Source organism: Triturus cristatus, chromosome 5_1 (assembly GCF_964204655.1).
Source record: "Triturus cristatus chromosome 5_1, aTriCri1.1, whole genome shotgun sequence".
NCBI classification, from domain to species: Eukaryota; Metazoa; Chordata; class Amphibia; order Caudata; family Salamandridae; genus Triturus; species Triturus cristatus.
This window is the reverse complement of record NC_140587.1, coordinates 211,934,980-211,959,473: the sequence shown is the minus strand read 5'-3', so window position 1 is coordinate 211,959,473 and position 24,494 is coordinate 211,934,980. Positions and strand designations below refer to the sequence as shown.

At 46.4% G+C, this 24,494-nt stretch overlaps 1 protein-coding gene across 1 annotated transcript in view; it reads left to right on the top strand.

Moving 5' to 3' along the window:
* Positions 1–24,494, top strand: part of SLC45A4 (solute carrier family 45 member 4) — a 374,111-nt gene that overhangs the window by 317,974 nt on the left and 31,643 nt on the right. The window contains exons 5-7 of the mRNA XM_085604829.1: positions 415–1,484; positions 2,030–2,129; positions 20,881–21,092. Coding sequence (XP_085460955.1) covers positions 415–1,484; positions 2,030–2,129; positions 20,881–21,092 — 1,382 coding nt within the window. The remainder of the gene's footprint in view (positions 1–414; positions 1,485–2,029; positions 2,130–20,880; positions 21,093–24,494) is intronic.

Below are 24,494 nucleotides of genomic sequence, written 5' to 3'. Positions count from 1 at the left end.
GGAACTGTTGGGCCAGGATTGAGTAGCCAGGAAGGTGGTGCCAGATGTAGGATGAGGAGCGAGCCAGTGAGGAAATGGGCGGCACTTAGTATAGATAGGGTAGTGAAGGGGAGCTAATGGGCAGGAGTTTGGGGCACGGTGTTAATGGTGTTAGTAATGCCAAGTTAACACTTGTTTCTGTCTGTTACTTCCTGAGAAGACCTTGCATTAGGCTAGGTCAAAGGCGGGCTTTATTGCATATATGCCATCCTTTCCATTTATCAGATTGATAACACCTTGTGGGCATTAAATTACACGGATACTTCAAATCAGATCACTGAAATCAAAATCTAATTAATTTTGAAAGGTTATATGGTGAACACGTTTCTACACTGTTGAAAAGACTGAGTTACGTATTTCATTGTTTTTTCTCAGGCCTTGGAGGAGCAATTGGCTACATGCTGGGTGGACTCGACTGGACTCAAACCTTCCTTGGCAGTATGTTTAAGTCTCAAGAACAAATTCTTTTCTTCTTTGCTGCAATCATTTTTTCTGTCTCCGTTGGTCTTCACCTCTTTAGCATCGAAGAAGAGCAATATAACCCACAACAAGACAGAAGTGATGATGAAGCAGATACTCTCTCCAGTGTCAAGTACAATGGAAGCCTACCACCCATCTCACGACTCAACGTTATAAATGAAGAAGAGCCCTATTCAACGTTTCCAGATGATGTGCAGTCCATGAATGATCTTAATATGGACTTTCTTGAGGTGGACATTGTACGAAGCAAGAGTGATTCTGTTCTTCACATGCCTGATGCTACATTAGATTTTGAATCCGATCTCCTATTTTTAAATGAAATTGAGCCTTCAATCTTTCAGGACTCTTCCTATCCAAACACTCCCCGCTGCACCAGTCAGGAACAACTTAAATCCAAATTCAACCGATTGTCTGCCTTCCTCAGGGAAAATGAAAGAGAGGAGGAGATGTTGCTTGATAATCATATGAATGAATCCATGGTTCCCAATAGCAATGGCTTACTACCAAAAGATTCTATTAACGGTCATGTGGGAATAGGCATGAAGCAGTCAACTACATCAAACTCTATGCGCAGGAGAAGACACATGTTCTACCGGCAACCCTCATATACCTTTTCATACTATGGGAAGATCGGCTCACGCCGTTACCGTTACCGCCGGGCGAATGCTATTCTCCTGATTAAGTCCTCCCGCAGTATGAATGATATATATGACATGCAGAAGAGGCAACGACAGAGGCAGCGACACCGAAACCAAAGTGGTACCACCAACTCTAGTGGAGACACCGAGAGTGAAGAAGGAGAAACAGAGACCACTGTAAGACTTCTGTGGCTCTCAATGCTGAAGATGCCCAAGGAGCTGTTGAGGCTGTGTGTCTGCCACCTCTTAACCTGGTTCTCAATCATTGCAGAAGCTGTCTTCTATACCGACTTCATGGGACAGGTCATCTTTGAAGGAGACCCTAAGGTGAGTTGTAGGGAGCAATTTATTGTAATCAGAGGAATTTTAAGTGATCAGCTACACATTCTCTGCACAGTCTTTGCATTGATTCAGTATTAAATCGATTTTTTTTTTTAAAGGAGGCATGTTATTTGGGCAAATATTCGATGGTTTATTTTACTTAAACCTGTCAAAATATTATATTTGCAGCTTAATGTTAACTGCTCATTATAACTCCAGTAGCCTGCTTGTGGTCATTAGATTGAGAATTTGGTTACAATAATGTGACTTGTAAATTGAGGCTTTGATTTCCCCTTGCTTTTAAACTCAAGAGTTTTATGAATGGAATATTTATCTCGAGTTGCATTTAGTGTGTTTTATGGCAGCAACAAGTCTATCCTCGGCATACAAAGTGCCATTAACGGGCTTCATTTCACTTGCGGCGTTGAATGTTTACAGAGGTAGTCAGAACGTCTTGTCCACATTAGACAAGATGTGTCATGTTAATAACATACTCAGTTCAACTTAGATGATGGCTACTGTCCTGTAAAAATGCTTGTTGTTCTCTCCAGGCTGCATTTAATTCTACTGAACTTTACAACTACAATGCTGGCGTTCAGATGGGCTGCTGGGGACTGGTGATTTATGCCGCCACTGCTGCTGTTTGTTCAGGTGAGTTATTTCTCGATGTTAGGTTTGTTCTTTGCATCAGGCCCTGTGCTACGGTAATTCTATTTCTAAATGTCCAGAGGTCATGCAACTGCAACTCAGCCAGCCTTGGAAGTCATGTTTAGAGATCGCTAGTGGGAGAGACTAAGGATCGTAGAAGACAAGGATGAATTCTCAGCGATTCACTATTTTGGATCTTTACCAGATGAACATTAATGGAGCAGCACTTCTCCCTAAAGGGATTTACACAGAAACATGTCTCTGTTCTAGTTTTGATCAGTTACATCCATGATCAATATGCATGGGAGCTTAGATCTGTGAAATTATTAAATGCACACAGTCCAAGGCTGTTATGACAGTATTTATTATCCACTTTTGGAGACGTGAAGTACAATTTAACAAATTGCTAATTTCTTATGCTGCTAACACTCACAAATTGGTCGCCATACACACAGTGGAGTTGGTCTTCCTGTCTTATTAGCCACGTTTTTTAGAGTAGTTGTTGAATTTACCCTGTAGATTGAAAAACAGTCTTTAGAACTAAATCTGGGGTGATAACTACAGCTTTAGTGCTCAGCAATACACTGATAAGCGTCTTTATGAATGACGTCTTACTTCATGCTACCTGAACAACAAACTGGTAAGAGCAGGTCAATCCAGAACGCTGAGAAGCTCCAACTCACTCCTTCTTATTCCTCCGAAACTGAAAAAGAAAACCACACAAAACCGATCCTTCTCTGGCAATGCTCCCAGGTTGTGGAACGCTCTCCCTAGAGTCCTCAGATCCAACCCCTCCTTCTCCTGTTTCAAAAGGGACCTGAAAATCCATCTCCTTAACAAATACTTTCCTGACCAACGTCAACTAACCAAGACTTCAATTTCCGAGTTTACTCCTCTCTCTTGTCATTCAAGGATAGTTGGTGACCGGACTGTGTTAACCACCTTATCTTCCATGCTGTATTTTATTTATCCCTGTTTTTTGCTTCCTTACTGCCTGCCTACTATGTAATGCAATTTCCGTCTGTTTTCTGTTTACAGTATGTATGTAAAGCGCTCTGATACCCACGGGTCAAGCTAGCGCTATATAAAACTTTTAAAATAAAAATAAATAAAATATAAAGCGCTCTGATACCTCCGGGTCTAGCCAGCGCTATAGAAAACTCAAATAAATACATAAATAAAAAATGTAAACCTTTGTGCCCATAGGGTGTAGGTCAGCAGACCTCAGCTAAAGTTTCAGAGGATGTATCATCCTATTTATCCTTGAATCATCAGTATTTGTATTGTATTTTATTGCAGCTTTTATATAGCGATTCCTGTAGTGCTTTCCTGCATGAGTAGCAGGCTACAACATGGAGGGTGTGTGGTTGGAAGGAAGCTGTTTTTGTTTTGATCCTATGTGGGAAGTGTTTTCATGTTGTACGTGATGACGACCAAAGTGTGGTTTTTGTGTTATGGGACGTAGAGCGTAGTAGTGTGTTGGATGATAAATTATATGAGGACGCACAGATTTATCGTTTTAAGTATGCTGTTATCTTTGACCAGCACTACAGGTCATTTTACGGTATTTCATATGATATAGTCTGATTCACTGGTTACTGCACTGGGTTGTCCAGTATGAGATTTTGTGTGTAGTTGTGGTCCTGAACTAGTATGTTTGGGGGAAGAGAGAAGTATTGAGATCTGTAAGGATGGGCATTTTTATTATCATCCCATATCTGAGTGTCTCTGTGAGATATAAAGGAGGAGATAAATTCTATATATATTTGAGACCTATAGTGAATGGACTATATTAAAGTCCTCCAAAATTGTCCAGTAATGTGTGAACTATTTCTTCAGTTATTCCACGTCTGTTCATTTGGTGAAGTTTGGTTTTTTGGCTGTACAGTTCTGATGATGGACAACCATAATAGCAGATATGCAGTACGTGAATTAAATAGGTGTAAGTTACAAATTGTTGCTGACTGCTTCATATTATGCTTTTAGTATTATTGTGGGCCATAACAGTTATATATGGAAGTGCATAACCATATAACTCCACAGCAAACCATAGGCAACACCTTTTATTGCTTACCTGCATAATGAAAGTAGTTCACTGGTTGAGTTGTTTGCAGTTCATGGGTCGTAAGCTGAGGATTGTGCTGAAGAGAGTGACTGTTTTCTGGGCTATGTTGGCTGGATGCTGGTGGAGCAGTTGTCTAGGAAATAGCAACGTTTTTAACTGTCTTTGGAAGGGTATATGGGCCTGGGTGCTTCTAATGCTGACTGGTAGAGAGTTCCTGAGATGTCTGCTTGTGCGGAGAAAGCAGTGCCTTCTACAGATTTTCTATAGTAAGGTGGTATGATGATCAGTGGTGTAAGTATGGAGCACAGTGTTCTGTCCATGCTTAATCCTAGGTTTCTAACTTCTCTTGATGTTGTCGGAGTTCCTTAGGCCATATGGCAGTAGGATGGTAGTTTTGCCATTGTCCGCACGCCATATTCTCTGTCTTTGGATTACTCAGCTTTAGATGGTTATTCAGCATCCACTTGTTTATGGGACAAAGGCAGTCATCGAGTTTTGTATTGTATATGTTTTCGGGGCTATCTATTTTTAAAATGATTTGTGTGTCTGCATAGTTGTAACAGGTAGGGTTGCATGACTTAATCAGATTTAGTAAGAGGGTTCAGTAGATGTTGAATAATAGAGGGGATAAGAGGGACCCTGAGGAATGTCACAGTGTTGTATGTGAGGCAGTGATTTGAAAGGTGGTACGTAGACTACAATTTGTCGGTCTGTGAGATAAGAAGCAATTCATTTGAACGTATTTTCATGGATTGTGATATTTGCAAAGTCTTTGCAATAGTGTGTGCTGAAAAGCAGTCCAAATGCAGCCGATAAATCCAGAAGCAGTCATTTTTAAATCCGAAGTCTTCAGGGAATAGGATATGTCAATTGAGACTTTTAAAGGAGTTGATGATGGGACGTCCTTGGGGTGCAGGCATGAAGAGCCCACAGAATGCTATTGTGATACTAATATGAGGAGATGGCTGGGAGTCCCCGAATAATTGAAACCTAGATAAAAAATAGTGAAGGCCATCAACCTGGCAGATTCAGAGAGGGAGAGATCGAGTTGTGATCACAGGAGAGAGATTCACTACACAAAGGTAAAACATTCTTGTTCATAAGTTTATCTTCTGGCTGTGGTTTGGTAGCTTTGCAGAACACAGTGACTATACTGCAGGCATATGCAAGTGGTGTATTCTTGAACAATACATCAAATAACCGTACAGTCGAAAGATAAATGAAGTTGCAGCCCAAATGTTTATAGAAATGTAAACGTATTTAATAATTGCCACAAAAATGAGAAAAAAATTAGGTTTAGGTCTAATTTTGTAAAATAAAGTCAGGCATACTGTTATGAATGAACTCTAAGTGACCAATATATGCATGTGAAAAGTCAAAAGGGACAAGAAAATCACACACTACCATTTCTAGGAGGACGTAGGGCTCAGGTTAAGCTGACCTACAAGCAGAGGTGGTTTGATAAAGGTAGAGACTAGGCCGAATTCTGAATTTAAAGTACTGGCTTAGGGCCTGATATAGATCTTGGCGGACTGGTTACTCCATAACAGTGTTGACGGATATCCGTCTGCCGAAATATAAATCCCATAGGATATAATGGGATTTGTTTTCCAGCAGATGGGAGATCCATCACCGCACAACAGTGACAGATATCCAGTGCATAATTTGAGCCGATGGTTTCTGGTGCTCAGCACTGGCACTTAATCATCAATACCGGGGCTTTTCATGAGCACCAGTGGAGGACACATTTACTTATTCAGGAGATTAAATGATTTGCCCAGAGTCACAGGATGTGGAGCCGACACTGATACTCGAACCTTGTTCCCCAGGTCCGAAGTCTGAAGTTCTGGCCATTACGCCGCATCCTCTCCCCTCTTTCATGGTTAGTAGTTTGTTCTGTTTTAGGCGGCGCTAACAAGAGAACTGGGCTGGTGCAAGCTGCCTCCTGACGAGAGCTCCGGCACGTATTCTTTTTTCTTTTTTAATAAATTAACCACTGCGGATATCCTGTCTGCCGAGATATAATGAGATTTGTATTTCGGCGGAAGGGATATCCGTCACCGTTTTGACGGAGTAACTCATCCACCAAGATCCACATCAGGCCCATAGTCTTTGAGATGGAGAATACAAGACAGATCGAGGCTGATGAATGATTTCAAGCGGACTCCCTTTAGTCAATGTACTTTGAGAGCTCTCAGCGAGATAACAAAAAAATCATAAGCCGTAACAACGTTCTTTTGATGTCCAGTATGCAACTCAATGTCATCATTTGCTCTTTTTGCCTCCTTTTGCCAATATCCTAGAGCTCTCATATGTGCAGCATGCACCTCCTGTATCCGTTGAGGGCTCAGCTTGAAAAATGAGACACATGGTTTTCCTCAATCTGGGGAGACCAATTTTTTCTTAGAAACTTACTGCAGTAAGCGCATAGCCCTCTAATCTCTGTTATAAGTTAGTGTTCTTCAGTGCTAAGATTACTGCACAACGATGTTGCAGCAGTAGGATCAGTGCTAGATGAACAGTATTGGCTGAATCTTTAAGACTCGTTTCTAACTACCCCAGGCCACAATAGAAAGTGCATGGCTACCGAACGCTGGGCAACTAGCCTCCTATTGGTTTCCAACATCCATCATGGGCAGGGTGCAGATGCTTCAATCTCAAGGATCTTCCAGCTATTTTATTAAAATAAGCTCTGCTTAGTAGGTTGTAGGAACCACAGCAAATGAGCTAAATGACCATATTTGGAAGTCAATTCAGATGCTAGCTTCTAGCCCTCCTAACAAGTCCTTAGAACCTGCCTTAAAATCGAAGTAACTTCTCTTGTTTTTCTTCAGTAGAAGACCATATATTCTCTTCTTTTTTCAATATTTGTACCAGAATGAGTGAGCTCAGAATGTTGTATAAAATATCAGGTTGATTATTTATTACAGGATACCCATAAAACACTCTCCAGCTGCCACTGGTATTTCCGATGGCCCTTGTTAAACTTGCCAAACTAACATATGTCACAGTCTGTGAGAAGCTAGGTGACTTTAGAACAGGGATCTTACAAGCTTTCTTTTTCCAGCAAAACGTACGATGATATCTCTTGGGTAGCAAAATCTCTACCAGGGCCAGTATCCCATAACTCCTACTTTTAAAAAAAATCCAAATCTCTCTAAAGATCTCCAGGTGGATATTCCGAAGCCAGCTGAGAGCTCTGCTAGACCCTAGGAAGAGAAAGTTGATAAGTATGACCTTTAATTTATACCTGCATTCCATGGGCATCCTAGACACCGAAGCACATCTCATCCACAGACCGATTGATACTTTAATCTCAGGTTTCTCAGCTTGTAAATATGCCTAGATGCCAGACTGGATACAGAAATTCAAACACAAGTGCTCCTGCGCACCGCTAGGTGGCACCATGTGACTTTGTGAAGACTTTGTTCTGCCCCGGAAGTAACAAACAGGGCCCGATTCACAGAACTAACTTAAGACAAAATCCTAAACTTACTACCATTTTGGTATTCACAGAAGGCACTTACTCATTTTGGTATTCACAGAAGGCACTTACTCATTTCGGTATTCACAGAAGTTAGGACTCCTAACTTTAGGACTCCTAAATGCCTTCTGTGAATACCGAAAGTCTTAAAATTAGGATTTTTCTCAGTTTAGTAGTAGTATAGTTAGGACTCCTAACTTTAGGACTCCTAAATGCCTTCTGTGAATACCGAAAGTCTTAAAATTAGGATGTTTCTCAATTTAGTAGTTCTAAGTCTAAACTTAGGACTACTAAATTGAGAAAAATCCTAATTTTAAGAATTTCGGTATTCACAGAAGGCATTTAGGAGTCCTAAAGTTAGGAGTCCTAACTATACTACTACTAAACTGAGAAAAATCCTAATTTTAAGACTTTCGGTATTCACAGAAGGCATTTAGGAGTCCTAAAGTTAGGACTCCTAACTTCTGTGAATACGGAAATGAGTAAGTGCCTTCTGTGAATACCAAAATGAGTAAGTGCCTTCTGTGAATACCAAAATGGTAGTAAGTTTAGGATTTTGTCTTAAGTTAGTTCTGTGAATCGGGCCCACAGAGTCACAAAAGTATCCCCCATAAGCACTAACATCAGTTCCCTTCTTTCCTGGCGGATCTGGAGCTCTGCTCTTTTTCTTTATGTCTTCAGGAGATTTTTTCTTGAATTTTTTTTTTCAAATTTAGTGTGCTAGGTAACATTTCTGATGGATACATCTGTCAGTGGATTCCTCACCTTGTGAATATTCCCTGCGCCAGCATTCCACGGAACTTTTTTCCCCAGCTCTCTACGCCGACGTGGACGTCATAATGCATCGGCTCCGCTCGCGACTCCGCATGACGTCACCGGAGCCATAAGAGAGCCACGTCGGCGTCATGACGTCAGTTCCCTTTTTTCCGCGCCGTCGACGCGCAACGGTTTTCCAGTACTCTCCTGCTACTTTGTAGTCTTGTAGTGATCACTGTTGGTGAATTCACCATGTCTTCGAATAGGAAGTCAGGTTTGTAGGGAATGTGGGGTCCACATGTCGATGACAGACCCCCATGAAGATTGTTTGTGGTGCCTTTCTTCTGACCACTACGTGGAGGACTGTTCCAGCTGCAGAAGGATGAACCCCAAGGACTTGAAGGAAAGAGAGGCGAAGCTCTTCATGGCCAAGGCAAAGAAGGAGAAGAGAGGTAGGAAGAAGGAGAGATCGAGGCCGGAGTCATCGACTTCGCATTCCTCGAAGTCGAAGAAACACCACAAGAAAAGGAAGCATAGCTCTCGGTGCCAGTCTTCGAAGAGCAAGGCTTCGAGATCGACTTTGCCTCGACGTCGAAGTAAGGATGTGTCTCCTTCTCCATCTCCTAGGAAGTCTCCGGAGAGATCTCCTTCGCCGAAGCGGACTCCGGCGCGGTCTCCGGCGCAGTCACCGGCGCAGTCACCGGCGCCAGTGGAGTCTTCTGCTTCTGAGGTCGAACAAGAACAGGAAAAGGAGCCTTCTCCAGAGCCGGCTGATCCTGTGGCTCCTGTCGAGGACTTTGCGGCTCGAGTTCCAGGTACTCCTCAGCCGGATTCGGGATCGATCCCTTATCCGCAGTTCCCGACTCCGGGTGTGGATTCGATGCATTTTCTAAATGCTATGTATGGGATTTTTCAATGGGCTGCCTTCCCATCCGGCGCACCTTCTGGTCCCGTGGGTCCTATGGCATACACCCTGGGGGTGCCGCAGCATTATGCTCAGGCCCCATTTATGCCCTTTTTGCCGATGGCTCCTTCGTGGCAGTTTCCGGCGCCGTCTGGGGATCCATCTCGACTTCGATTGGATCGGCCTTCTTCGGAGCCCTCCTCGACGCCGTTGCCGACTCCCTCGGCTCCGCGTCTGGCGCCGCCGACTCCGGCGCCGCCGACTCCGACACCACCGACTCCACGTTCGGTTCCACCGACTCCGCGTACGGCGCCACCGGCGCCGGTTTCTCAGATCTGCTCAAGGAGAGAGGCTCAGAGAGTCTTGGAAGAGGAGCGCTATACGGAGGAGGCGGAAGAAGGTGAGGTGTATACATCTTCCGACGACTTTGAAGGGATTCAAGAGGCTAGTGGTCTTGATACAAATCCGGAGTGGGAGCATTCTTCTACTAGATCCTCTCCACCGCAGGAGCTGGCTCCTTATCATTTAGTGATAAAGAAGGCCGCAGAGTTGCTGGACTTGCAGTTGTCCTCTGCTGAGTATAAACCAAACCTTCTGACTGAGGTACTACATTCGCCAGCTTCGACTTGTGAACCCTTGTTGCCTTTTAATGAGGCTATTTTGGAGCCAGTTTTGGATATCTGGCGTAAGTCACTTTCTTCGCCGGCAGTCTCCAGACAGGTGGCAAGGAGATATAGGGTGGCTCCTGGGGATCCAAGTTTTCTGTCTTCTCACCCTTCTCCAGAAAGCCTGGTGGTGCAGGCTTCATGCTCGAAGCATGCTTCAGGAACCTTCCCTCAGACTCCTGCGGACAGGGAGTCCAAAAAGGCTGATCAGGCAGCTAAAAAGTCCTTTTCTTCAGGGAGCATGGCGCTTAAATCCACTAATGCCACCTGCTTACTAGGGCGCTACCTTCATGCTCTTATGGACTCTATGAAATCGTTAGCCCCTAAGTTGCCAGAAGGGGATAAGGCGTCTTTTATGGAGGTGGTCCCTGACACTCAGGCTGCTGCAAAGCAGGTGATTCAGTCGGGTCTTGATACGGCTGATTCTGTGGCAAGGATAATGGGATCGTCGATAGCCACTAGGATGCAAGCGTGGCTTTGTTCTTCTAGCTTTTCTACGGATGTTCAGGCCACCTTGGTAGATTTGCCTTTTGACGGACAAAAACTTTTTGGCGAAAAGGCTGATTCCGCCTTGCAAAGATTTAAAGAGAGGAGGGTGACGGCAAAATCTTTGGGTTTGCAGACTCCTGCTAAAGGATTTGGGCTTAGGAAATTCAGAGGCTTTGGCAGATCTTCATTTCGCTCCTTCCGGCAGCCTCAGCAGCAGCAGCAACAGCAGCAGCAGAATCCCCTCTATAGATCGTTTAGAGGAAGACAAAGAGGACGGAGAGGTTCTGGTCGCAACCCATCTTCATCTTCTGCCTCCTCTGCTCCCAATGAAGCTTCAGGGAAGCAGCCCTAGATCCCCCATCCTAGATCATGTGAGACCTGCGGGGGGTCGGGTGTCCCACTTTCTGTGAGGTTGGAAATTTGTTACAACCGACCTTTGGGTTTTAAACCTTGTGGAGACTGGGTACGCCCTTCCCTTTCGGGAGTTTCCTCCCCCTTACCCTCTTTTCCAGGGTTACTGCTCAGAAGACCACCTGCTTCTTTTGCAGAAGGAGGTTCTAGCTTTGCTTCAAAAGGGCGCGATAGAGGTGGTTCCAGAGCAGGAAAGGGGTCTGGGATGCTACTCCCGGTATTTCCTGATTCCCAAGAAGGACGGCAGATTGCGTCCGATCCTGGACCTCAGAGTCTTGAACTTTTACCTGAATCAGAAGAAATTCAAGATGCTGACCCTTGCGCAGTTTCTTCAAGCGTTGCAGCAAGGCGACTGGATGGTGTCGCTCGACTTGCAGGACTCTTACTTCCATGTCCCAATCCTGAAGTCGCACAGGAAGTATCTCCGTTTTACGGTTGGGTCACAACATTACCAGTTTGCAGTCCTCCCGTTTGGTCTTACTACCGCACATCGAGTCTTCACGAAGGTGATGGCAGTGGTGGCTGCTCATCTCAGGAGGTCGGGGATTCCGGTTTTCCCCTACCTGGACGACTGGCTTCTGAAGGCAGAGTCCCCAGAGATGGTGCAACATCATCTGCAGGTAACATCTCAGCTGTTATTCGACTTGGGTTTTTCGAACAATGTGCCCAAATCTCACCTGGTGCCCTCTCAACGCAACCTGTTCATAGGGGCGGTACTGGACACTACTGTGTGTCGAGCATTTCCTCCTCCTCAAAGGATTCTCGACATTCAGGAGTTGATCCCTTTATTCCACAATGGAGCGGTTGTTCCAGTTCTGAAGGTCCTTCGTCTGCTCGGTCTGTTCGCTTCCTGCATTCTGTTGGTCAACCATGCACGCTGGCACATGAGGGCGCTCCAGTGGTGCCTCCGCAGGCAGTGGTATCAGCACAACGGAGATCTCAGGGAGTCGATCAGGATCTCCAGAGAAGCTGCAGCGGATCTATCTTGGTGGAGCGTGGAGGGCAATCTGTCTCAAGGGAAGCCCTTCCATCTGCCTCCATCGGTGGCCACAGTGATAACGGATGCCTCCTCCCTAGGCTGGGGTGCTCATCTGGGGGATCTGGAGATCAAGGGTCTTTGGTCTCCAGAGGAAAGGTTGCTTCACATCAACCGTCTGAAATTGCGGGCGATTCGTTTGGCACTCAAGGCCTTCCTCTCTTCCCTTCACGGTCAGTCTGTTCAAGTCCTGACGGACAACACTACCGCGATGTGGTATGTCAACAAGCAGGGAGGAGTGGGGTCGCATTGTCTCTGCAGAGAGGCTCTGCGTCTATGGTCCTGAGCTCAGGACCATCAGATTTGTCTAATGGCAAATCATCTGGCTGGGGTGCTGAACGTACGTGCGGACAGTCTCAGTCGACAGTTCCCCGCCGACCACGAGTGGAGGCTCCATCCAGAGGTGGTTCGTCATGTCTTTCAGACGTGGGGGACTCCTCGGGTGGACCTTTTCGCCACCCGCGAGAACGCGCACTGCCTGTCATTCTGCAGTCTCCAGTATCCGATGCAGGGAGCATTGTGGGACGCGTTTCAGTTGAGTTGGGGCTCACAACTCCTTTACGCGTTTCCTCCCATACCCTTGATTCCTCGGGTTCTGAGGAAGATTGGCCAAGACCGGGCCCAAGTTATATTGGTGGCCTCGGATTGGCCAAGAAGGGTGTGGTATACAGATCTTCTCCACCTCTCCTCGTGCCCTCCGCTCTGTCTCCCTCTGAGGGCAGACCTCCTCTCGCAGTCGGAGGGGCAGGTTCTACACCCCCACCTCTAGAGCTTACACCTTAATGCCTGGAGATTGAACGGGACAACCTGAGTTCTTTCTCCATCCCGCCTGATGTGGTGGATGTTATTTTATCGGCCAGGCGACACTCCAACAAGTCCGTTTACTCATATAGGTGGTCTAAGTTTGTTAAGTGGTGTGGAGAGAGATCCATTGACCCTTTAAAAGCCCACCTTTCTGATGTGCTTCGGTTTTCTCTTTCCTTGGCTCAGCAGGGCTGTGCTGTGGCCACGGTCAAGGGCTATCTATCGGCCTTATCGGCTTTTCTATGTCTTCCTGATCAACCGTCATTAATTAAATCTCCTATTGTTCTAAGGTTTATCAAAGGACTTACAAACAGGTTTCCACCTACTCCTTTTGTAATGCCACAGTGGGACCTTAATCTTGTCTTAACTTTTCTGATGGGGACTCCGTTTGAGCCTCTTCATAGTTGTCCTTTGAGGCTGTTGTCCTTTAAGACGATCTTTCTTGTAGCCATAACCTCGGCAAGGAGGATGAGTGAGCTTCAAGCTCTTAGTTCTAAACCCCTTTTTTAACATTACATGCTGAAAGGATGGTTCTCAGGACCAGGGCTGCTTTCTTGCCTAAAGTAGTTATTCCGTTTCATTTGGGGCAGTCTATTACTCTCCCTGTTTTTTATCCACCTCCTCATCCCTCCAAAGAGGAGGAAAGACTTAATCGCCTGGACTCAAAGAGAGCTGTGAGCTTTTACTTGGACAGAACGAAAGACTTTCGTTTGGACGATCAGCTCTTCGTGGGTTATGTTGGTCATTCTAAAGGAAGAGCTGTGCACAAGCGCACTTTATTGAGATGAATCATCCTTGCCATCAAGAACTGCTATGCCCTGGCTGGAAAGGTTCTTCCTGAGGGTACTGGGGCTCATTCAACTAGAGCTAAATAGTCTACATCTGCTTTGGCCAGGGGTGTTCCTGTGGCAGACATTTGTAAAGCTGCGACTTGGGCCTCCCTCCATACTTTCGCAAAGCATTATTGCTTAGACTCTGAGATGAGGAGGGAGGGCCATTTTGCGCGCTCTGTTTTGCAGGATGTTTTGGTATAGGAAGGTGGACACCCTCCTCCGGGAGTGGGACTGCTGTGGGAATCTATTCACAAGGTGAAGAATCCACCGGCAGATGTATCCGTCAGAAGAACAAGTTACTTACCTTCGGTAGCGCTTTTTCTGGTGGATATAGTATCTGCCTGTGGATTCCTCACTGACCCACCCGCCTCCCCGTTGTCCACCTTTGTATATCTTAAAAGATGTCTTGCTTGAGATGTTGTTATGCTTTATGGTATGTACTATGTATATTTGGCTGTATATTGTATACTGTGTATACTTGAATCTGTTGTTGGTCCACCTGTGCGCCTCGGAGGCACGGAAAAAATGGGTGGAACTGACGTCATCACGCCGACGTGGCTCTCTTACGGCTCCGGTGACGTCATGCGGAGTCGTGAGCGGAGCCGATGCATTATGACGTCCACGTCGGCATAGAGAGCTGGGGAAAAAAGTTCCATGGAATGCTGGCGCAGGGGATATTCACAAGGTGAGGAATCCACATGCAGATACTGTATCCACCAGAAAAAGCGCTACCGAAGGTAAGTAACTTGTTCGTCACCACCTAAAACTATATAGTTTAAACGTTCAAAGGACTGATGCAAACAAATTCTGTGATGGGTCCCCATGAGGTGTTCCCCTGGTGTTTGCGTCCAGTGCACAACTCTAAGGTCTACAAATGAAGCCAAGGGGCATCAGAGAATGCAAGGTGAAGCTGTACGTGGCGAAACACTGCAAGACTCAATGTTGTTCCTGCTCCTGGTCGAAGTCGAGAGTGCGGACTTGCTTCTGTTCCCAAAGTCACTCCTGCAACAGGTCTTCATTTCTGTTGAAGTCTTTTGGTAAGTCCAGGTCCAAAGAAAACCCATAAGAAGTCCAAGCTGGACTCAGCCCTTTCCCAACACTCTCGATCACAGGAGGAGGCACAAGGGCATCACTGTGCCACTCAATCAATCAATCAATCAATCAATCAGGGTTTTGTAAAGCACGCTACTCACCTGTGAGGGTCTCAAGGTGCTGGGGGCCGGGAGTATGTAAGCAGCTCTGTTGGAGACATTCGAAGAGCCAGGTCTTGAGGTGCTTTCTGAATTGGTGCAGTGTCGGGCTCCGTCGGAGGTGAAGGGGGAGTCCCTTCCAGGTCTTGGCTGCGAGGTAGAGAAGGATCTTCCACCTGCTCTGGGCCTGTATTAACGAGGGATAGTGGCTTGGGCGAGGTCGGCTGAGTGGAGGTTTCTGGTGTTGTGGAGTGCTTTGTAGGCGGGTGTGAGCAGCTTGAAGGTTATTCTTCTTCCGACGGGGAGTTAGTGGAGGTCGCGGAGTTGTTGTGGTTGTGTCATGGGATATCAAGGATACGTCTGGCGGAGGTGTTCTGGACGGTCTGGAGTCTGTGGAGGAGCTTTTTGTTGATTCTGGGTAGAGGGTGTTGCCGTAGTCCAGTCTGCTGGTGATGAGTGCGTGGGTGACAGTTTTCCCGGAGTCGGGGGATCCATTTGAACATCTACGGAGGTATGCAGAGGGTGTTGAAGCATGTGGAGGATACGGTGTTGATCTGGCGATTCATGGTGAGTGAAGAGTGGAGTATGATGCCGAGGTTGCATGCATGGTCTGTTCTGGTGGGTGGGTTTCCGAGGGCCACCAGGTGTTGTCCAATGCAGAAGGGGTGGAGCCGAGTATGAGGACTTCTGTTTTCTCTTAGTTGAGCTTCAGGCAGCTGTTGCTCATCCAGGTTGCGACAGCTTTCATCCCTTCTTGGAAGTTGTGCCTCATGATATTGGGTTCCTTGGTGAGGGAGAGGATGAGCTGGATGTCATCAGCGTTGGAGACGATGTTGAGCCCGTGATTTCTGACAATGGTTTTGAAACGTTGAAAAGTGTGGGGCTGAGGAAGGATCCTTGGGGTACTCAGCATCTGATCTCTGTCGGTTCTGAGAGGAAGGGTGGGAGTCTTATTCTCTGTGTTCTGCCTGAGAAGAAAGATCGTGTCCTGTCAAAGGCCTTTCCTTGGATGCCGGCGTCGTGGAGTCTGGTGGCTATTGTGCGGTGGGAGATGGTGTTGAAGGCTGCTGATTGGCCCAGGAGGATGAGGGCTGCCTTGTGGCCTTGGTCAAGGAGGGAGCAGATGTTTTTGATGGCCCCGAGGAGGGCGGCCTCGGTGCTGTGGTTGCTGTGCAATCCGGTTTGAGAGGTGCCTAGGATGCTGTTGGTTTCTATGAAGTGTGTGCTGAATAAGTGTTGACGGCCTTTTTGATGACTTTGCCAGCAAAAGGAAGCAGTGAGATGGGAATGAAGTTCTTGAGGTCCACCGGGTCTGCAGATGGCTTCTGTAAGAGGGGGTTGACTTCAGCTCGCTTCCAGTTGTCGGGGCATGTGGCTGTGTCGAGGGAGCAGTTGATAGTTTGGCGTAGCTTGGGTGCGATGGCAGTGGCGACCCTGTAGAAGATGTGCGGCAGCAGGAGTCGGAAGGAGCTCCGGAGTGGATGCTCTTCATTGTCTTTAAGGTATCTTCTGTGGTGAGAGGGGTCCAGGTGAGAAGGGTCTGTTGGGTGGTGTCGTTGGGGTGGGAGTTGAGGCGGTGCGGTGGTCTTGGTCATCGAAGGTGTCATAGAGCGTCTTGATCTTGAGGTGAAAAAAGAGCAGGGTTTGTTGCAGAGCTCTTGGGAGGGAGGGAAGTCGGTTGTTTTGCTGTTGGGTTTGGCAAATTCCTGTATAATGGCGAAGAGTTCCTTGGAGCTGTGGCCGTTGGAGAGGAATCGGTCTTGGATGAAGTTTTTCTTTGTTAAGTTGGTGGTGTGCTGTGATGGCTGGTTTGTAGGCAGAGCGTGCTTCCAGGGTTTTGTTGTTTCTCCACGTCTTCTCCAGTCGTCGACAGGAGCGCTTGTATTCTCGGAGGTCCATGGTGAACCAGTTGGCTTTCTTGTTGTGTCGTCTTGTAGTGTTCTGGATGGGGGCGAGAGTGTTGGCGCAGTTGCCGATCCATTGGTGGAGGTTGCTTGCCGCTGTGTTGGCACCTGCATAGTTAGGGGTGGAGTGTAGATGAGGGCCCAGGTGAGGTGTTCTTTGGAGACTTTGTTCCAGCTTCTGCGTGGGAGGCAGTGTGTGTGCTTGGGAGTGGTGGGTTTTGTAAAGGAGAAATTAATGCAGTAGTGGTTGGTCCAGAGCAGTTCGATGGTGTGGCTTAAGCGAATATTGTTTCCGTCGACAAAGATGGGATCGAGTGTGTGTCCTGCTGTGTGAGTGGGGGTGGAGACAAGTTGCTTCAGTCCTATGTTGGTGAGGTTCTCCAGGAGGGCGGTGGTGTTGGGATCGCTGTGGTTGTCCAGGTGGAAGTTTAGGTCTCCGAGTAGTATGTAGTCCATAGAGGTGAGGGCGTGGGGTGCGATGTGGTCAGCGATGACGTTGGTGAAGGGGGTGCAGTGTCTAGGAGGTGTGTTGGCGAGTGTTCCACGGAGCGTCTATCTGGGGTTGGGCTGTATCTGGAAGTGGATCTGTTCCATGGGGGGGCAAGACGTCGTCCGAGTTCGTGGTTGTCAATTGGAGGGAGCTTTTCTGGACAATGGTGTGTCCTCCTCCTGGGCGGTTGGGGCAGTCTTTTCCAAGGATCTTTCATCCGTCGGGGATGGCGGTTTCATTGTCGGATGCGGAGCTGGCAACAGTCCAGGTCTCTGCGACGTCGGGCGTGTGAGTGTTGAGTAGGTCCCAGATTTCTACGGCGTGTGCGGTGGCGGCCTGGTGAGTTAGGGGTAGCTGCCGGGGTCAGGAGTTAGGTAGGTGTGGTGGCAGTGTCGGCAGGAGATCGGGCCTTGAGTGTTGCTCGGCATCGAGAGCTGACATTTGTTGTTACATACGGTGTTGAGTGCGTGGAGAGTGCTGGGGTCATAGCGGGGGGATCGAAGGAGCGACATTAAGTAAGCGTCCGGGGGAGGGCGATCAGCTGGGAGGCGGGAGGGGCACACTGGGGGGGAGGGGACACGGGGTCAGCAGCGGCCGGGAGCCTGAGAAGCAAGACCGAAAGGAGGCAAAAGAGAAAAGGCTAAAAGAATGAAGCAAAGGAAAAAAAGGAAAACACAAAGGAAAAAAGGCAAAAAAGGACACAGAATAGAGCGGAACTGCAGAAAAGCAGGGCGCTCTTCCCCTAGACCACCAGGGATGAGGTGCAGGCAGGAGTTGCGGGCGGAGGAGTGCCTTGAAAACCTACCTCGCATGGAGCTCAAGCGGCGCTAAGGGCAGTCCCTCAACGGTGGAGCTGCGCGGGGGAGACCAGTGACTCTGACCTGGAGGTCAGAGGTCTTGCTCATCTTGCCGAGCAGCGGCCGCTATTGAGTAAGGGTTGGGGGAAGGCCATCAGCTGGGAGGCGGGAGCGCCACCCTGGGGGGAGGGGCCGCGCAGGCAGCAGCGGCGGGGAGCATGGGACGCAAGAGGGAAAGGAGGTAAAAGAGAAAAGGCAAAGAGAAAGAGGCAAAGGAAAAACACAAAGGAAAAAAGGCAAACAGGGGGAAAAGGCAAAAAAGGACACAGAACTGAGCGGCATAGCAGAAGAGCAGGGTGCACTTCCACTAGACCACCAGGGATGAGGCGCAGACAGGAGCCTGTGGGTGGAGGAGGGCCTTGAATACCTACCTGGCAAGGAGCTCAAGCGGCGCTAAGGGCAGTCCCACAACGATGGAGCTGCGCGGTGGGAGAGCAGCGTCTCTGACCAGGAGATCAGAGGTCTTGCTCAGTCTTGCTACCAATCCTCTGACCAGCTGACTTTAGACCTGGGCCCAATGCACTCTTACTTTCCAGGTCTATTTGCGACATTGCAGCAGATCGAAGTCTTTAGGGAGGCCATGATGCATATCTTCAGACCGCTTCTGGGTCCCTCTGGCACGTCTTGGGCCTCAAGGATCCACAGGGGCATCCACTTGAATTACTGCTGGCAGATCCACCCTTGGCGCTGCCTGTGCCACTCGATTTTGCTCCTGGTTCCGCACTCTGAATCTCATCAAAGCTTCTGCATGGCAACTTTATAGATTGCTTACTGTAAAGGTTATACTGGAGCAGAGTTTGGATTCTCCCAGACATCCTTTTCATAGCGAACAATGGATCCATCCATTACCCATCATCCTAAAGGTAAAAGAATAAGAATGGGTATTGTGAATCCCTTCAAACGGCAGATCTGAAATTTACTTTCCACTTTGGTAACCGGATACAAAAGTGCAGTCAAAAACAAAAGGACATAGAAAGTAAAACAGACTCCCACTTAACATAATTTCCCACAACCTTCTCTCCTAATTTTGGTATATCTCATCTTAGTTTTCCTGCTTTGAACATCTCCCTCAGACAAAGAGGGGCCGATTCACAGAACTAACTTAAGATAAAATCCTAAACTTACGACTTTTGGTATTCACAGAAGTTAGGATTTTGTCTTAAGTTTGTCTTAAGACAAACTTAAGACAGACTTAAGACAGACTTAAGACAGACTTAAGACAAACTTAAGACAGACTTAAGACAAAATCCTAACTTAAGTCTGTCTTAAGTCTGTCTTAAGTTTGTCTTAAGTTTGTCTTAAGTCTGTCTTAAGTCTGTCTTAAGTTTGTCTTAAGTTTGTCTTAAGTCTGTCTTAAGTTTGTCTTAAGTTTGTCTTAAGTCTGTCTTAAGTCTGTCTTAAGTTTGTCTTAAGTTTGTCTTAAGTTTGTCTTAAGACAAAATCCTAACTTCTGTGAATACCAAAAGTAGTAAGTTTAGGATTTTGTCTTAAGTTAGTTCTGTGAATCGGGCCCAGAGTGTCTGGAAGATAGAAATTATGACTCTTGTAAACGAGTTAGGACCCTCACCCCTATTGAATAACCTGACAAGAGAACCTAAGTAAAAGGCCAGGCTAGAGAAGACAAGGGGTGCTAGTGAAGTTAAGGCGTTGTTTTGCACAATCCTGACATATAGGCTTATTGGCAAGTTGGGAGGTCCCTTGCATCACCACAGTGGTCCCTCCCATCATCACAGAGGTCTTAAAAAGAGATCTGACTCAAAAGGACATTGATCTGAAGTAACCGGTGAAAGAGCTGTCTATATATGTATATGTTCTCCACATCCAAAAGTCATGACATAATGTAGGCCACACTTTGTAGGGTCCATCTAAACGTGAGAAGCTCTTGAAGAAATTTCACATCTGCAAAACATTTGGATAGATCTACAGTAGGAGAGACAGAGCAATGTAAATAATCAGTGCTGGGTTCAGTAAGACAGAACAGATTGATGCCACCTCTATTGGCAATAAGGGCCAATCGAGGTAAAGTCTTGGACCTAGCTGGATGCTTCCGTTTTGACTCAGCTCACCATATCACATGGTTACCCTCTGGGCAATGAAGTACTGAAGGTCAAGTGATCTTTGTTTACCACAGAGCATTCTGCTGCTCATGGTCTTATGTAGACCATGGTGTTACACTTCTCATATGGTGTTTCCCAAGGGTGATGAAGAAGAAATGTCATAACCATGTAGAAGCATTACCAGTTAACATCAGAAAAAAGAATGACTTGATCCAAATAACCAGAAAAGTGCCGGCACATGAATCAACTGGTAGCAAAACGAATACATATCAAACAATATCAAACCTGAAAAAGACTTAGGCTGGGTGATATTTACGCAATGCGCTTTCGCATAATTTTGTCTAAGCTGACATTTCATGGTATATTTTAGTGCAAAATGCGTCCTTGTGTCAATCTTTTGTGAGAAATCATTTAAACAAGGTACTATGAACAACATCCTCTTGTGTTCTGTTGTTCGTCTCGTGTGCGATACATTTTTATCACGGATGACATGTAATTATGATAAATTGCAGAATCTTGGTAACAAGCATAATGGTCAATTCCTAGTACAACGCGAGTTCTGCCTGCCTAATTTCAATTTCACCCCTGATTATGTGCTTTACACCCTTGCCTCCTATACAGTTTTTATTGCCATGTCTGCACGGCGTGCATATTACAACTTTTATTGCATACATTAGCATTAATAAATATTTCTGATGCTATATGTCATAGTAGATTGAAAATGTACACCATCGATCTTGTCATTATTGGTGTTAAATGCATGCATTTCTGCTTGTGGAAGTCTTATCGCAGTTTTACATTTGTTTCAGCTTTGTTGCAAAAGTACCTGGACAACTATGACCTTAGCATAAAAGTGATCTACATCCTGGGAACGCTAGGCTTCTCTATTGGCACCGCAGTGATGTCTATCTTCCCCAATGTGTACGTCGCCATGATAATGATCAGCACTATGGGAATTGTCTCTATGAGTATATCATACTGTCCCTACGCACTGTTGGGACAGTACCACGAAATTAAACAAGTAAGTCAGTATGAAACCAACTGATATATGCTTGTGTTTTTTTGTATCATGTGTACACATTATTATATTGATGTTTGCATTGAACCTTATCCAGTTGAGATGTACTCACCTTTTTTGTATATAATTTGTAAAATTATCCATACATTATCATTATCAAAATGTGGGAATCGTATATTGCAAAGTAATTACATGCTGTGTTTCTACTAATCATCAAGGCTCAGTAATAACAATAGCCTCATTTATACTCTGCTGAAGTGCGGAAACACTGGGAAATATGAGGGCAAAGTGCTTTCAGACTTTACACCTTTTCCTCATATTTAAAGCATGTCTTCACCTGAGGAGAAAGAGCGGTTATATTTGCCCAAGAAATTTGGACTTTTAGAGTGGAAGGTGAGAAGAAAGTGTGTTAAAATTGTGTTTTTATTGCATTACTATCACATTCCAAACTCCCATTTATGCTTTGAGGAAGCCCTCAGAGAATGGTGGTGGAAACCATTATAGTTCTGCCAGGGTTGAGGTGGCTGACTTGGCGATTATTGCATAATAAAATAGAAAAAATTGTATTTAGTAATTTGCAAAATGAGTTATAACAGTGGAACTCTTGAAACTGAGCAAAACCATGCCACTAGCTGCTGTCTTTGAGGTGAAAAAAGGCCCACGTGGCACATAAACGACCATTATGATTTCGCGAACGTTTTTTAGGTAACAGAAATTGTGAGAACATACGTGGCTTAAGAAATCGGGGCAGCAAAGGAGCCGAGCTCACTGTGGCGGGCCGGCTCTGAACGGCACAACATGAAGCAAAGCTCCTCTTTCTTCTTCTGCACGCCAAAAGCAAAGAAAAATACTTACAAAACCTATCGCTGGGTGCAGAAAATAGCCTGAGGCCACCTGCCATGCATATTGTTTCCATATTCCCCGATCCTGCCTTTATTATCCCTATGTACAGGCATTTCGTTCGTTTTTTTTAATAAAGCCAACTAAATCTTACAGTTGTCAAAGGAGACAAGAGTAACCTTTAATTAAAACTTGCGAAAAAATGAAAATAGGAAAGGATGAGTGTTCATAGATGCAATACAACTTTAAAGAAAGTATCTGCAGTGTGCCTTTAAACTAAGCCTGGGTGGAGTTCTGCTATGTGGAACTCTGCAAAGTGCAAAAAAAACTGCGCTACGTGGAGTTCCGCAAGCAGCAGAGTGCATTGGATAAATGCCGCTCACGGTGATTTTCAGTGCCAGGTGCTTGTCTGCACAGTGCAATCATTGCGAACGGCACCATGCACAGTGCAAGTGGGCGGCGCTTCCTTTCTGCCTCTCGAGTAGATTTTTAGGTCTCGCCTGGCGATAGTAGCGCATGCGTTGCATTCACTATTGCGAGTACCTTTTGGAATCAATTCTGCCAAGGGCTTCATGCACGCGTTTGCATGGGCAAACATGGCTGCTCTTGTTATTTGTCCATAGCAAACAGCATGCGCATGTCCGTAGGGACTGTGGACAGTCCCACGCCATTTTTGCCATAGCAACAAAAATGACGCTTCGCGTGTGCTTTGCTTTTATTTTTGCTGTCGGTTCTCCTGAGGCACAAGCAGGCATCCACTTCTATCTTTTTGCTGGGATCAGCTGTCCTGCAGTTCCCCCGGGGCACAAGCAGGCATCCACTTCTGTCTTTTTTCTGCGATCAGCTTGTTACTATCCGTGTTTTGCCAGTGTTGAATTTAACCCAATGTGATCACCCCAGTAATGAGACGCCCAGGCAGAAGTGGTGTTCATTGGGATATTTAATGGTCAGTCTGAAATATACAGAAACGTTTTCGGGTAAATGCCAGTCCGGGGTTGTACTAATAAGCTGTATATGGTCCTTTCTTTGTCCGGGGGGGCATGGGGGCGAGATAATGTCCGCGTGCTTCTAGAGTCCTCTCTTCTTTTGTGGCGCTGATGTCTGGGCCTGTTTCTCCTCTATTTCTGGCCATCCCGCGGGGTCAAGGAAGGAGAATAGGAGCAGTGACTCAAAATAACAAAATATAAACAAACTCAATAAAGCTGTCCTGCTTGTCATTAAGTACCGTCACCATCCCCGGGGAATGTGAGGTCAGGGTCAACACGTGCAAAGAAAGGAATGTGCTGTTCCCCTTTAAAGACAGATGGTTGTAGATGTTCAGTGTCCCAGCCTCCACCACCCTGCAGTGAGATATTTTACAAAGGGTACTTGCCTTCAGCCACGACTCTCCTGGGTCGTGGCAGTAGGGGTCTTGCCGCCCTCCTCCTCCTCCTTGGGTTGGTCAGATCTGTACGCGGTGCCTCTTGGCGGTAGGGTCGAGGTTTCTTCTCCTGCTTTGTCCTCACGCTGCAAGTTGGGCCGGGTCTCCCAATCCTGCAGGACCCTCTCTCCTGCTTCTTTGTTCTTCGTGGCGACGTCCTCCTCTGCTTTCCCCTCGTCGGTGTCCTCCTTTTCTTCTGCGTCGGCGTCCTCCTGCGTCGGCGTTCTCCTCTCCTCCATCGAACACCGGCACGGCTTCACTTCCGCCCTTTTGGTGTGCCGGCGTCCCAACCACTAGACCGTTAACCTCCCCTTCTGGGAGACTGGTCGTGGGCGCCATCTTGAAAATCCCGCTCGGACGCGATGCGGGATTACACCCCAGTACTAGGGACACGAGAATTTAACGCGTTCAGGGTATGTTTATTTTTTTTAAATAATTGTTATTTTGGGGATGTTCAGGGTGCGTTTATTGTGTTTTCCTGCCGAGGCAGCAGCGTGTTCGTTTTTACATCACGCTTTCACTTTAAAGCACGATACAAAAATAAACACGCTGCTGTTTTTTAAATTTATTATTCTATTTTTATCGGGGTGCTTGATGAGTTTGAGCCGCGACTGCAGGTGACATTTTTGCCCTGTTTTCATAGTTTTTAAATAAGTGACGTAATGCTTCTCTTTGCAAGTCTGAGATCAGGCAAACAGCAGCGGCGCGAGGAGGCACCGGAGCTGGGCCCCCTCGATTTGCAGTGGAAGTGAAAGGCTGCCTAATGTAAAATGATGGCGCAGTTTATTGTGTGCTGTTGCCACCGCCCAGCCCCCGCCGCTGTAGCGCTTTCTACACCCCTTGTGAGGCCTGAAGCGCATTTCAAACGTTTCTGGTAAACTTTCATCCTCCGTGAAATTTCCAGACCTGGAGCTCTTCATTAAAGCACATTCTAACGTTTTTCTTTCTCCTTCCTCCTGTGCTTGGACATTTAGGAATTTTTGCTATAACGTTTTAATTGACTATATTTATGTAATGAAACTGAGAACGGACATTTGAAAATGAATCATGTCTGATCCGTGAGTCAAACTGTTTACCCTTCTCCTGCGAGCGCGGTGCCCCATATTTGGTTGGGAGCCCCGAGGTACGCCCAGGTCTCGTGGGTG